The 15,977-nt window shown below is 35.3% G+C and overlaps 1 protein-coding gene across 37 annotated transcripts in view; it reads right to left on the reverse strand.

The window, feature by feature from the left end:
* The window catches only part of RIMS2 (regulating synaptic membrane exocytosis 2), a 433,807-nt gene that overhangs the window by 76,650 nt on the left and 341,180 nt on the right, over positions 1–15,977 (reverse strand). For 24 of the 37 annotated variants that reach the window (XM_065752189.1, XM_065752177.1, XM_065752196.1 and 21 more), the window contains 2 exons: positions 14,939–14,974; positions 10,440–10,540 (listed from right to left, as the gene is read on the reverse strand). In XM_065752189.1, coding sequence (XP_065608261.1) covers positions 10,440–10,540; positions 14,939–14,974 — 137 coding nt within the window. The remainder of the gene's footprint in view (positions 1–10,439; positions 10,541–14,938; positions 14,975–15,977) is intronic. The other 13 variants (XM_065752203.1, XM_065752202.1, XM_065752191.1 and 10 more) reach the window with 2 other exon arrangements.

The raw sequence follows: 15,977 nt of genomic DNA on the forward strand, positions 1-15,977 counted from the left end.
GCTCCTGCAGACAGAAAAAATAAAGCATTCTTTCATTCTTGCATTCTTTTTCATACAATATGATGTTAGAAAAGATCAAGACAAATTCTAATCTTAGCTTCACTGATAACTGTTCTGAAATTAAGAACATCTTGATCTCTTCTGATACAGAGATCATTCACAAAGACAGCTGCATCCAGCCTAGGGAATTAAGTGTTCTTAATGTTACTTTAAGTCAGAATGACATGTTATTAATTTTGATGGAAAACAGTATTGAAAACTTTCTGCTGGGATATATCTGTAGTTACTGTACTGTTGTAAAGACACTTTCAAAAATACCATCTTGCCAATGAAAAATACAATGGGTTAAAATAGTTTTCTTTAGGGTAAAAACAAAAGAAAACCAACATTAACAGTTCTGAGTATCAGCTTTAAAAACTCAAAAGGCAATTCTAGATAAGTTATCTGCTGGCATGAAAATCAAAGGTTTATAATAGTCAAGCAGGTATTTCATATTTTATAGAATCATTAAGGCTTGAAAAGACCCCAAAAATCATCTAGTCCAACTGTCCACCTACCACCAATATTGCCCACTAAGTTCCTAAAGGACCTATTCAGGCCCCTGTTGCTCCAGCCCCCTACACATCTGGCATCACAGGGGTAACAGAACACCTGCAGCTTGCACCCAGCTGTGTGTAAGGGTCAAAGCTCACACAGCGGTGGGAAGCGATGGGACAGGGAGCATCATCCCTTCATCTTCACAGCCCAAATGCCAGCTCCTACATCTCCTTACAAGGCTTTGTATCCTATTTTCCTTTCCTGCTGTGCACTGTAATTCCTCCAAAATTCAATCCAGCACCACCTAAGCACAGCTGTGCTCTTCTTACCTGGCAGCACTTGCTCACCAAAAGCCCACTGCAAAGTGCTTTACGTGGGTTGCTTCCACCTGTACTCTGCTGTGGTTCTCCTCAATGGGAGAAAATTGAAAGTTTCCCATTGCTTTCCATCTGCTTGGTTTTACAAGGGGTTTTCACAACTCTTATATTTCTTGCTGCAAATACTCTCCTCCACTTGAACACGTGCACTCTTTTTAGGATCTAAAAGATCCTAAAAAGAGGAACCTCCTCAAGAACTACTTTGAAGTTATAATTCACAGAGAGCTTCAACTTCAAAACATCAAGCTATAGGAACGTGACTCAATGATAGTTAAGCCATAATAACAAGAGGTTACCAGCCACATCCATGGGTGTATGCCTGACATACTCTATAACTAAATATATATTAAGACAACTAATTTATATTATCTATCGAGAAAGAAAATTGAAATTTTCCTGAAGAATTTTGAAAGACTGGATATTAACATAAGATGATGTTTTCCATGGTCATAGCTTATTCTGACAGATTAAATGAGGGTGAAAGATCGTTTATATTTCTATTCCCATATACATGGGAATCAACAGAAAATCTCATGCGTTCTGTGGATGAACTTTATCTTGTTGCAAGATCTGACATCCAACCTGCCTTAACAAATCACAGGCAAACCACAGAATGCTCTCACATAGCCAGAATATTTCCTAATATTTTTAGAAAAAAGCAAAGATCTTGAAAAAATGAGCCTACCTAATATGAAAGTAAATAAATAAGAGCTTCAGAAGAAGAATCCTTTAATTAGAACTAAGGATATACAATAATCAGTCATTCTTTTCTGACATTAAAAAAAAAATTAAAAAAGTGTGAAAAATGAAACAAGCTTATTACTAAGACTTACTTGAAAGAATATTTATCCAAATTGGCTTTCATATTTCTGACCTCCTGATTTTTTTGCCTGCTGTTTAAAAAAGCATAGATTTAGTCACCAAGTTTCACTCTAGAGGAACAGGCTCAGTCTGGCTTTGTGACTGTGGGAAATCAACTTTTGATGTAATAATTCCTTTCAAAGTTCCCAGTATCTTTTTAGTTGCTACACATTATTTTTTTATGATCTTATACTGAAGGAAGAAAATTATTTCTAATGGAGATTACCAGTTCTCCAGTATTCCATAACACTTGCCAAAATCAACATGGACACTGTCAACTGTAAAATAGTTTAACTAGAGTTGTTCCACTCATGGTGATTACACAAAAGTAGGTGTCCATGGCTCCAGAATCTACTGTCCAGTTCCATGTATCTCCAGCAAATTGTATCTGCTAGTGAACTCTGGCATTTTTGTTAGGACTAAATGGCAAACCTGCCTATGGTTAATGCACTTGTTCACTGGGTTCAGTTTCAGCACTAACTCCTGTTCTTGGCCTTTTCTCTTCTTTTAACTCTACTTCATCCTATTTTCATGGGATAGAATCAAAGTGTACTTCCTGTATTTGCTTCTGTTCCTCAAGTGGTTCACCTATCTTTTGTGTCATCACTGCCCTTGCATTTCCTATGGTCCTGCCATCCAGGTAGCAGTTTAATTTTTAAAGAGGATAACAAGGCAGGGCTCTTCTTTGCTTTAAAAAGTGCTCAGGTCTCTGGTTGTTTTACCTAACTTCATCTTCTCCAAGATGTTCCTGTGCAAAAAGTCATGTAGTCAAACAATATGCATTTTAGAGAGTTCTCACTTAACATTTCCATTATTTATTTTCAGTCTCGTGCCTCTCATAAAAACAAGCAAATTTTAACCCAGAAGTCTGATAATTAATTCAACAAACCTGATGATTTGAGAACAAAAGTATAGTGCTGTGCATTTAACAGAACTTTCTCTATGTAACATTTATATATGACTTTCACTAGATTTGTCCTGGGACACAACACCATCAAAGGAATTCATGCTGAAGGGAACAGCTGGATTGACACACGGGCCATCTGCTGAGCACTTATTCCTGCAAGCAGAAGTGCCTAAGGACTGTGAGTTACACAATTGCTCAAGAACAGGATATAAATGTACCTTTGTATGACTTGTCTTTATAAGTCCTTAAATCAACAGCAATCAAAGAGAATAGCCTCAAAAATCATGTATGATTTGAGGGAAGATCCTATAACATTTTCTTAACCTTTTCACTGACTTTCAGACTACATTTTGAAAAAGTCTACAGTAATAAATGCATAACCTCAGCCAATCATTTGTCTACAACTTTTTTTTTTTTTTGCAGATTCACATCTAGCAAAAAGGAAAATAAATCTGCAAGATGTAGATAGCACTATCTCCTTACCTCTCTGTTGACAAGTTAAACTGCTTAGAAAACAGTACATATTTCCTCAGCACCTCTATCCCTGTTATTTGAAGAGATTGGGAATAAAAGGCTGCAGGGAGATCATGAGCATGCAGCATGCTCCCGGAAAACAGAAAACCTGAGCTCTCTCTTTCCTTGATTCATTATACTTCAGTTCACGATGATGGAGAAATTAAAACATATATCACTGATGTCTTTCATACAAATTCCTAATTTTTTTAATTATTTAGCTCTTTGCTTGCTTGCAAAACCAGTTTGAATTCACTTTTAATGAAAATACTCAACATCTACCACCACTAACTAGAACTTCAGTTTTACCACATAAAACTCTTTAATGGCAGGATACTCATATGGAACGTTTCCAGAAAACAAATTAAAAAAATTCAAGTGAAACTGAACAGGGAATATGGATCATTTCACAAGACACGCAGTTCCCTATACGGGATCTACTCCTGGGGTCAGTAACTTGTAAACATTTTTGAAGGTTTTTGATATGAATGAATTGTAATAACCCTGAAAGTTCTTCAGATTTTCAGGTTGTGTTTTTAGCATAGCATTAGTGTTTCTAAATTCATCTGACTGCAAACCAGTTTAGAAGTGGAAAAGCAAACATTTCTATCACTGCATCCTAAAAAACATGTAAGCTAGTTCTGTATAATTCTTGAAACTAAAACTCAGCCTGTTTACCAGAAATGAATTGACGTTATCTTCTCTTACACATAGAAAATTGTGTCAGTGTTTTCTGTTTTGTTTTTGGAAAATCATATGGAAGCTAAGTGATGTGCAGATACTAATAATTAGCTACTTGATTCAGATTAAACTGCAGAAGTACGCAGATCACTGGAATTGTTTTTCACTTGATATCATCTGTCATTCTTGGAAGAAAAGAAACAGGGTGATGCATCCTGGTTTTGTAAAATTTAATAGATTCCAGATACTGTATGTAAGGAAGTTAATAGAAATTCTTTTAAAGATCTGATGTAGTTTCAAGGCAAAAGATATACCAAAAGATACACACTTCAAAGCTGTTGACTGTACAATAGATGATGGTTTTTCTCAACATAAACTGCTGCAGAAGAAATACAATTTCCAAATGCCTTTTTAGATATAATACTCAACCTTATTAAATGAAAATATACATATTCAAGGCAAAGGTTTGGGGAAAACATTCTTCTAGGGGAAAAGATGAGGTTCTATTTATATAGACGTTAATTTAAAGTTTATTTGATAATTTAATCTTAAAAAATGAATTTTTTAAGATGTTTCTGTCCATGGAGGAAACATGTTTCTGTCCATGGCTCTGCCCATGTCATCTTCCCAATATGAATCACAGATTATTCTGCCTGGCACAGACTTAAGGAGCAGAAATGCTACTACGTGTGTTGCATGCTATCACAGATTATTATTCTAATTTCTTGGGGCTTCCTGCCTATTGCAGCAATTGAATTAACTTCCTATATTCCTCTTTTTTGAATGTTACTATAGCATTTAGTACATATTTCCTAGTTAGTTTTCTTTCTCATTTTCTCTAAATATTCTCATCTATTATCTGCATAACATCACTTTCAGTACACACAGTCACACTACTTACATGAACTGTTATTCGGTTCAATTGCATCTTGTAACTGCACTGCTTAAATTGAGGAGAAACAAACAAACAAACAAACATAAACAGAAATAAACCAAAATAATTGAGTTTACTATGAAAATATAACTGCTAGGAACCGAAAGAGAGAATCAGTTTAGCAATTCATGGACCTATATCAAACAGTTCTCAGAGGAAATTGTCTTCTATTATGAAAAGGACAAAAGGATTTAAGATATAAAATAGTGATTACCCTCGTTGGAAATTGGTGAGGACAGCATTCGAGTGATTTTAAAATGTGATTTTTAATGGAACAGCTACAACTACTTTATTGAAGCTGACTTTGGTGGAAATCATTTGATATGCATTTTGATAAATACTTCATATACATATTTGATTAAATGAAACTGATTATTTTATTTTTTAGTTTCAGGACTCTTTTTTTCTCGAGATTCATCCTAACATTACAGCATACATTATATACATTTTATTACTTATTTTACCTGTTATCCAGATATACAATAAGCTTACAGAAAAACATAGAAAATGGCTGACAGCACAAAGCAACAGTGGACAGCTCAAGGCAGCCAGTACTGGTCCAGTTCATCTGTTTATATTTCACCCATCATCATAATATCTGAATGCAACATCTGTGTTAAATATGATATAACATTTCAGACTACCCTAAACCTCTACTAGAGTCACAGACACTCAAGATTCCAAAATAAATTTGAAAAGAATCCAAATGAAAATAAATTAAAAGTTGAAATAAATGAAGAAGAAACATGGCAACTTGGCACCACTACACAACAGAAATCATTTCTCAGATTTTGGATATCATTAAAGAAGAAATTGCTGGAAATGTCACCAATTCACATCTATATTCAAAGTCACTGGACTGTTTTTAACTCATCAGCAAAATACAGGAGTGCAATAAAAACATCAGTGAAACAAGATGTTTTCCACATTAGCAGGTCTACGATTCTAATTTTGTTTAATCTACCTGCCTTTTTAAGTCTTGTAATTAAACTTAAAATCACATACTTCTATAAGAACAAGGACTACAGCATTAGCAGTTTATTCTCTAAATACTAATAATATTTAAAATACAATAAATACTTGATTGAAAGTATAACTCCAATCAGCACTATAAGACAGAGAGATTCTCTCATTTAGTAGAAATCCTCACAGATCACAAATAGACATGAACAATCCATTGGGTAGCCTGACTGCCACAGCCACTCACTGCTCTTTTTGCAGCTCTTGGACAATTGTGCACATTGTGACCAGTCTGAGAGCAAAGGAGACCTGCTCCTTCCATCTGCCAGGACCTGCTTTTTGCACATTCCCACACCCAGGCAGACCATACGGATGGCCCATCCCATGGTCATCTCCTTTCCCCTCAGATCTTTCCCCATTATCTTTCTCCTTTCTTTATGGCCATGAGAATGGCCATACTTTATTCAGTGCTGAATGAAAGTGGCCCAGGCTAAACAACTGCAACGTTTCAGCATCTGCGAGCTCCAAGGGTATTTTGGCCTTGTCTGTGCTTGTCAAATGAACTGAACACATGCTTAAGCCTTCTTTGCCACCGATTAATTTGTCTTGGTCTTGCTAAGGCTTGAGAAGATCACAAAGGAGCATTCCGCTCCCTCCAGTACTACTCTCCTACACCAGACACAGAATTATGCTCATATATTTATGATGTCTGGAAAATCTTAATCTTGAGTCATGACTATTGCTTAAAAGGAACCACAGCATTCCAGGCAGCTCATGACGTAGAAGTTTCAGTCTTACCATCAGTATGAGTTGTTAAATCTGAACTTGAAAATTTCTCCTTACGTGTTCTCTCTGTTCTCTGTTACTCTCTGTTCTCTCTCTTACTCTCTGTTCTCTTTTCTACATTAGGCTAAATAATCTCCTTACCTTTTTGCTAAAAAGCAGATGATATCTTGTATCTTACTGTTTATACCCCAGATTTGTTTCTTGTCACTTTAGTATATTACATCCTTAATTAATATACTACTAGCTACTATGTTATATAACTGGATTTCTCCATGTGTATTTGTAGGCCATTCTTTTTCTCCTAGTAAAACAAATAAAATGATCCTCATGCTTTCAGATTTAAATGTGTAATCTAGTTGCCAGTCTCTGTTTTACATTTCACACTAAGAAAAAAAAAACACATTTCATTATTCTGTTCTAACTCCTACATAAACAACCTCCTTTAGTCTGACATGCAATATTTTTAATTACTGATATCCTTCAGAGAGGCGAATAGGGCTTCAGTTGATGTAGTTCTCACTTCATCTACACTAAGTTCACATTAATTGCGAACATGTCTAGGAAGTAACTTCCTCACTTTTTGCTCAGTAACAACAAAATTCTTCAGCTTTCCCCAGTCAACCCACTGATCACATCCTACTCACGGCGGCAAGGACACTATGACTCCTTCCACCTTTTTCCTTTCATTTGTCAAAAGGGATTCATGAACCTGAGTAGCGATGGGAATGGCCAGGGGCAGGAGTTACCAACCACAGTGCCATCAATCAATCTGCTTGCCAGGAGATCTAATGGCAGAAGCACCAAGCAAAAAGAAATAAAGAGAGGTTGTAAGAGGTAGTTTGGGAATCAGCTTCAAAAATGAGCTCAAAGGTGACCAAAGTGAACCCAGGATATTGCTGGTTCAGCCACTCGGGCTGTTGACCTTGGTTCTTCCCTCTACTTGGCACTTCATCTTGTAGGAAGACATAAGAACTAGGAAGCCTGTTTTTTCCACAAAAGAATAAACTAGCCCTAGAAATATTCTTGAGGATAATTACATACATCAGGCCTAATGTCACAGAATCATAGTATGGCAAATAGCTGCATTTTTCCCTGGTGGAAAGCTCTTGCACTCCTGCGCTTTTTTTCCGTACCTAGGTTTTCTTGCATGTGAATTTCCACCAGCCCTAAAATTCAGACTTCAGCATCTATTCCTGTACAACTGTCCTAGTACTCAATACTCAGAATACTCATGTGTTCTAATACAAAAAATACTTTTCTCTTATCCTTTACCCCTTCTATTTTTCCTCTCATGACTCAACAGTAGTAAATATGTTTCTGTGAAAATCAAATCTGTTTTTTGCTTTCCTTACATGTGTCCCAAAACTAGACTAAAGCAACTTTTACAAGGGAAGAACTCTTACACAATGAATGACCTGCTAAACTCATGCATTCAAAACACTATGGAAGCAAAATACTTGGTTTTCAAAAAACCAATGAGCCATTTATGCAAATAATAGAAATACAATTCACAATTACATCAGTCACAAGAAAAAATACACAGGAAGGTTAGTTTCTTAATTCAGCTGCTTTAAATGCACATCAGAATAAACTTTTCTCACCAGCTTCTTAATGTGACTACACATCACATCAGTGTATGAAGCTTCCTGTACTAACTTCCAGAGGTAGAACAAAGCCAAATAACTTTTAATATTGTCCTAATTCATCTACTAAACCTTTTGCTTTCTCAGCAAGGAGGGCTGTTTTTTCCTTAAATGTAATTATTAGGGACACTCAGTTACTGTTTATTTCCATTTAAAGAAATACACAAAACAGGAATATAAAATAAAATTCTATTTGCTAGCTGTCCTAATGCTTAGTTATTGACATTTATCTCAGGCGTGACATACTTGATGACCTGCTGTGCCAGCAGACAGGTGCAGAAAAAGTCAGTCACTGTACAATGAACATGAGATTTCACTCAGCATTTTTACATATGTATTTTAGATCAGGATTTTAGGAGAATCTTTTGTAGACACTAGGTAGATAAATTGTACTTATACATTTTCTGACTCTGAATGATATAAATGCTCAATTAAGGAAACTGAAGCAGAAACAGTGAAAAAATGAAGACAGTTCTCTCATATGCAAATGAGAGTTACGGTTCTGATATAGCTTAAAAACTAGAATTTTAAGAATACCTTTTAGGTTAATACATATAGGTGAACAATCCGTGTTCCATGAGTTCAGATATAGAATAAATTACTCATTTTCAAATACTGAAGCTACATTTTGGCAGAAGAGTAAATTAAGTGTTTATTTCTGGAGACAAATTGTTTGTGAGCAATAAATAAACCACCATTACCATAAAAGAATTCCATTTAAATTTTCCTCTTTAATAGATTCCAATAATATTAAAGGTAAAATCTTAATAAAAATGGTAGAAAATGTATAGTGAGACTAAATAATATGGTGTGGGTGAAATGATAAAATAAGGGCAGGAAATATTCCATTAAGTAATTATATTCTATTCAGCTTCCTCACATCAGAGCCCATTTATTCTCTTTACTCTGTACCAGTTCTACTTCTGACTCAAATTTCAGTCAAGCAATGAGGGAGCAGCGAAATTAGCAGAGTAATTCTGATCATACATACAATACACAAATTCATATTTTTACGGTACATACAATCATAACGCTCACAAGGTCTGCTCACAGTACCTCGCTCAACTGTAAGAGGTAACACTTTTCAAAGCAGACAATATAGACAGATGAAAATACTTCTGTCATGTAAACACAAAGCAAGCATCTAGACACGTCAGTTTCAAAGCCCCTACTATGTACTAAAAACAAATCCTGACTTCTGCAGTAAAATCTGAGTGGAAAATATGCAAAAAATCATGCAGCACATCTATAGAGTTAAAATATTTCACAGGTGGCTCAGGTGGTTTTCTGTTTTGCCTTGTCAGGTGGTTTTCTGTTTTGCCTATATTTACATTAACAGCTTTTTTCCATTTTGTCAAGGCTTTTGAAAAAAAATCAAAAGAAATTATCTTGAGTAAATTAGTCTACATTATCTGCAAAATGAATAATACTTAACAAATTTAATGACGTTGTGCCTTCAAATATTAAAAAGATCACTTCACAATAACTGCTGATCCTTTAAGGAAAGGAATGGCATCTTAAACGTAAAGACTAAAACAGATTTTTCTTGCTCAAACTGCTTTTGTAGGTCAGAGGTTTTTATAGGTTCCTGTTTCTTACTTATAATCTGACCTCATTTAATGAAGTCTTTTAGAGGACACTAAATTATTTTTGTATAATAGAATTTAAATTGAAAATATCTTGATTGTTTTAATTAACACACTGTATATGACATGACCCTGTTCCAGATAGCAGGAAATTTTAGATAATATATTTGGGGCTATACTACTGCATAACAATTCTGATTTTTTGGCAAATTGCCACAGTTGAAGTACAAGATGGTGTTGCCTTACAGAGCACCTTTTCAATAGCTAAACTGACATTATTAAAGGAAGTGACACTGTAACTTCCCATTTTCAAGGGGACCAAGATAACTTTGTGTTCACCTATGTGAACCTCATGGTCAGATTTCAACATCTCTCCTTACATGTATCACTTAATAAATTGCTTTCTTCCTTCTCTCTGAGCTTTTAAATCATGACCCTACTATTCATTCCAATAGGTAATTACACTGCCATTTTTATTTAATTTAACTAATCCTTCTTAAATATAAACAATCAAGAACATTCTGCATTATGCATTTTGCTGCATTCTCGCAATAATTTTATTACAGACTGAAGAAATTACCTCCCATTCATCTATTACTTTCTAAAAGGGATATTTAACATATTTTGTTGCTTTTCAAAACAAAACTCCCTTGCCTTAGAATGATAATCTTGTTCCAGCCTGGAATCTGATCCTGCTACCTGTTTGTACTTGCTCATTTTCATTTGTCGGTTTCTCTCTTCTATATCCATCGAACCTGTCAAGTTAAAAAAAAAAAGAAAGAAAGAAAGAAAGAAAAAATAAATAAATATAGCAGTCTTCAATTCCAAGATCAACATTATTCTCATAAAACTATTAACAGAGATGAAATCTGATTTACTTAAATAATGTCATATATAATTTTACTTTCTGAATTACAATTTTGAAGAAAATCAAAAAGTTGTAAGAGGAGAAAAACGGTAGATAAGGAAGTGCTTCAGCAGAGCCTTAGTAAGTGCTGGATTACCTGCCCAATTCAAATGAACCCAAGATTGTGGAAAAAAATGGATGTAAATGGAATAGAATGCTTCCACAGAACAGAACAGAATTTTACTACAAAAGTATCTAGAGAAATTGTCTTCCATTAAAAAAAAAAAAAAAAGGAATGAAACATCATAATGTTTATTTTGGGGGGAGATTCTAGTTCTGCATTTTTTTGTGTGTGATACAAGCATTTTTGGAATTAAGCACTAATCAAATAACAATCACAGCCTGGTAGAGTCTCTGATTACCATGTAAGTATACTCTTATTTTGTTCAAAATATTTTAAATTGGTATAAAGGAATGATCAAGAGCCATCCAGTGGTATCACTGTATTACACTCTAATGACACAAAACTTCAAGAGTGATTTCAGGATTAACTATTCTTTGACCAAATACATGATTAATCTCAGCAGACTCAGTCACCAGCTGTTTCCTGCCAACTGGTACTTTAACAGCATAGTTTACTAAGCAAAATAATAAGGAAGTAAGTTTCAAAGGTGAAGTGAAAGTGTGAGAAACAGAAACAGAAAAAAGAGAGGAAGAGATAACAAAAAGAAAAAAAAGGTTTTCGAACTAAACATGGTTATCTACTGTATACACAGAAGCTTGATTCTCTTCCACTTTAACATGTTATAAAGCCAGAATAATTCCCTAAGTTCTAAAAAGGACTGATTGATTGATTGTGGACTGGCATTTATTTATTTAGTATTTTTAAACCAAAGGTTGCTTACAATTAGATTTTCAGAATCCCATTAGTGAAAAAAGTTAGCTTTTGTAACTCATATTCATTTAGCAATCTGGACTTTAATCTGTGGAGCTAGGACTGGAATATTAAATACCAGTGTTTTCTATAAATATGATTTAAACTTTAAACTTTAGATCAAAGTCATGATCTAATAGTGACATGGGACTTTCCAGGGGACCTTTGCAGTGCCTCTGAGCTTCACATTTTCCTTCTGTGCAATGACAATAACAGTAGCGTGTACTTGGAGAAGGGTCTTCCAGATATTTCTTGCATACCCCGTGGAAAATTCAGAAGGGAGAGGGTGAAAAGAAGAAGGAATCTGGGAAGGTTAAACTGTACTGTTATCTATAAACCCTTCAGCTTCTGACTTTTGCATTCCAAATCTCTCTTTGTACCTCCTACGTACAAAGTGAGTGAAAAGACCTTGGATAAACTTTTAAGAGAGATGTGAGTCAAAAAAAAAAAAAAAAGGAAAAAGAATAAATGGTGCTTCACAGGAAGAGATACTACAAAAATAAGAAAATAAAAAATAAAAATAAAAAAGAGCTGTAGGTGAAAATTCCTTAAATAAAACATAGCTAGTTTTTCCTATTGCTATTTATCTCAACCATTAAAGGTGCCTCAGCTATGCCTGTCAAGTTATCTTTAAGCTGCAATGTTTTCTATGGATTTGGTTTTAAAAACACTATGAAGATATTTTCTCTTTAAAACAGATAGTCTGAGCTGTAAAGTGATAATTTTCTTCAGCAAACAGAAATATTTCTGAAGCAAAATAATCTAACTTCTTTTGTTTGAAGAAAAATCATTCTTTGCTGGGATTATAACATGCTAAAAATCCACTTGTCATTCCTCAATAACGTAATGAATGAGATACTTTTCACCACAAAGTGAATTTTGTGAATTTTTCCTATGATGTTTTCTTAAAAAATTATCACATACATTCTTTGTCCACAGACATCCTGCTAAGCTTCAGCAAATGACAAGAAGCGGTGAAATAACACCTCTTGGTAACACATAAAAACTTTCACAATTACTTGTGCGAACATTCCTTATTTCTGAGATCTACGGCAAGTTGAAAGACAGGTTTCCACAAATTCAACTGCATGTACTCTGCAAAATCAAGTGCTCCAAAATGTGACTGAAAGGGGGATCCTCTGTAGCACAACAGGAAAAGCTGGTGGTTTAGTTTGGTCTCAAGAGAAAAATAATAGCAAAACCTATGCTTCTGCTGTGAATGGAGCTGACATGCAGAAAGACTGCACAGCATTGCCGCCAGGGGCCAGTCTCCATGTAATGCCAGATGCAGCTGTGATCTGCACGGGACTAAGAAAGTTAGGGAAAATGTCATGGCCATGGACCCTGAACATGGCCCAGTGCAGACACACTGTTGCACTGTGCAATGCAAATGCGGGGCTATGGCCATCTCTGGTTGTGCTGGTAAACCTATACTTTGCTGAAACTTAGGTGGGGGATTTAGCATGAGCAGAAACTACTTCCAGAGTCCAGTAAATTGTGTATTAAGAATCTTCTGCTCCTGAAATGATGAAGATAACCTAGCCTGAACATTAGTACCATACTAAGAACTTTCCTATAATCAGGGGTTTATATAGGAATAGTGTATAGATGACCCAGAATTATTTGTTATCAATACTGGTGAACATGAAGGATCATTAGTTTTTACAATGATAGCAAAAGGCTGACAAGAGTCCTTGAATTACTCAGGCTGTTAGGTAGAGTTCAACACAACACAGGGCTACATAGAGAACTACACTAGAAACATTAAAGCTAGTTTTTGTATACTTTCATGTAGTACTAGCAAGTGTCAGAAGGTGTAAAACCAAGTTTCGTCCAGGCAGAAGTGACCATTAGCAAACTTCATCTGCCTTAGCTTCCTTCAGTTGTGCCTCCAACAGAAACAGCCCATGAGACACACTAACTTCAGCCACAGAAATACCAAAAAGTAAAAGTGGACTGATGGAAGATCTGGTGCTGCTCAACTAGCACAACTGGGATTATTGCACTGCAGGTAATATGTCAGAGTTCTGCTGAAACAAGTCTCCAATTAAAAAAAAACAACAACACAACAGGGCCTGAAAGTTAGTTCCATGGGGCTATCACCAGCATGAAGAAATATTTATGTAATGGACTGTCCTGCTGATTCAATACCAGACATTCTCCTTAATTTTAGAAGAGAACATCACTAGGGAAAATAGCAACATGACAGTGCAAACACGATCTCAAAATGTCAGGAGTCACCAAGTATGTCAGAATAAGGCCAAGAGTAAGGCCAACTATGAAAGTAAACCTGTAACCTGTTGTGAGTTCCCTGAACGCACTAGAACCATTCCCCAACTTCAAATGTAACCCATTATTTTAATGTCTTACCATGGAACATTATAAAATTCAGCTAATTGAGCATTCAAGTTTTCATTAGAACTAGAACTTTTTTTGTGTCTGTGTGTTGTGTTAAAAATTGTAAGAGGCTGTTACCAGCAACGTGGTTGCTTTTCCTGACTTCATACAGGGTCACAGTTTTACAAGGAAATAAGCAATCATTCATCTCAGTCTGGAATTAGAATTTGCTCTTGGATGTTCAAGTAAAATACTGTTTATTGTCTTTAGTTGATTGTCTATGGTCCACAATAGAGGCAAAAGGACCTACAAAATGGCCTTCGCATTCAGCTTACCCCAAGACAAACTTGCCTGTTAAAAAAGTAAAAACAGAAGGAGATGGAACTATGTTCATTCTTTCTTTTGTTGCCTTCTTCAGTGAGAATTATTAAATTCTTCTAGCTATTATACATACAGGTATTAGTGACATATTTGGAGAAGATGCTTGTAAAGTACTGTGCAACAGGGCTTCTGGGACATAGAGAATATATGGGAAATCTGGGGTATATAAATAAAGTCGAGTTCCTAAAATATTAGGATGGATTTACTTTTGGATGGGCATGGACAAGAGGCATAGTAAATCAACTGCATTTCCTACTCAGAACAATGGCTCCAGCAAAGGGATGAGAACTAGTGATGAGTATACAAACAGTGAGAGTTTGGAGGTCAGAAACTTGCTGCAGAGTGGATAGAGGTAGTGTGCAGGTGTGCACCCTCCACACATGGAGTGGGGAGGGGAAAATAGGTCTTAAAGTGTATGAGAGCCTTCTTGAGTTGATTCTGGTGTCTTCCCATTTTTCCCTCTAAATTGACTCCCTTAAGAAGCAAAGGAATTATATTTATGAAAGTCCTTTCCTAGTTTTGATTTCCTAATATGTATCTTTGAAAAATAAATCAACACTGTGATCCAACTCCAAGGTACACATTCACTTAAAAACAGTAGATCAAAGGACTTCAGGGCAAAAGTACAAATGTGTTTTGAATAAGTCACCCTACCTGTATCCCCATTCTCTGGATCTGCTTTCTTTTCCTCTAAAAACAAATGGAAGCAATATGTAAAAAAATCAAAAACAAAAACAAACAAGGGGAAAAAAAAAGGTGAGAGAAAATTCATAAATAATAATATAAGTAACAAAATAACAATGAAGCATGCATTGAAAAGGAAAAACGAATAAAGACCATCAAATTAATCTAAATTGATGAGTTTAGTCAACCAACCAAGTATGGTGCTCTACATCCAGAGGCATATTCAGTGCGTGCTGCTGTATACATTTGTGCACATTTATCACAGACTTCCTGGGGGCAACTCATGGGTATTTTGTGCGCTTCCAGAATCATTAACACACTCAATACAAAAGACAGCAAGGCAAGTGTCAGACATAGTTACTTAAGAGTTTCATTCGACAGGATGACAGCAATAGAAGTAAAAAAAATTCCTAGGGGTTCATGTTTTATGCAGTACACGCACAATGCGTAGTCTAATGGTTCAAGCATAAAAATTGAATGTGTCAGAATGGTTTTCAGTAATTGCTTTAAATCTTCCTTGGTTTAATCAACTCTCATGGCTTCCACAGGTTAAAAGTTTTAGTAATGATATTACTGTAGCTTATCTTAGAGCTAAAACACGATGAAGCGCAAAAGGCACTAACATCAATACTCAGAACTCAGCTTATGCACTTAAATCCAACTAACTGATGCTAACAAATATTCTGAATGCATATCAAAGGTTGTATATAGCTCAGGGCATTCCTCTGTCACAGAGAAATGAAAATACATTGGATCCCTATCAAACAGTTTGGCAGCACATAAATACTGCAAGTTGAAATCCAAGTTTGGTAATTAATGTGAAAGAAGTTTAAGTCAAATTAAATTTACTTTAATTAGAAACACATTAACTTTTAGTAGACTGTTTCTTTCTCTTACTTTAAGCCAGAATTATATTAATTTCAACTAACATGATCCCATGAATATGGAACAGTCTTGCCCCGTCACAAAATAAAATACTATGTACTATTAGAATTAAGTATTTTGTCGA

Source organism: Cyrtonyx montezumae, unplaced genomic scaffold (genome assembly GCF_038088225.1).
Source record: "Cyrtonyx montezumae isolate F1298 unplaced genomic scaffold, pur_monq_1.0 scaffold_8, whole genome shotgun sequence".
Lineage (NCBI taxonomy): Eukaryota > Metazoa > Chordata > Aves > Galliformes > Odontophoridae > Cyrtonyx > Cyrtonyx montezumae.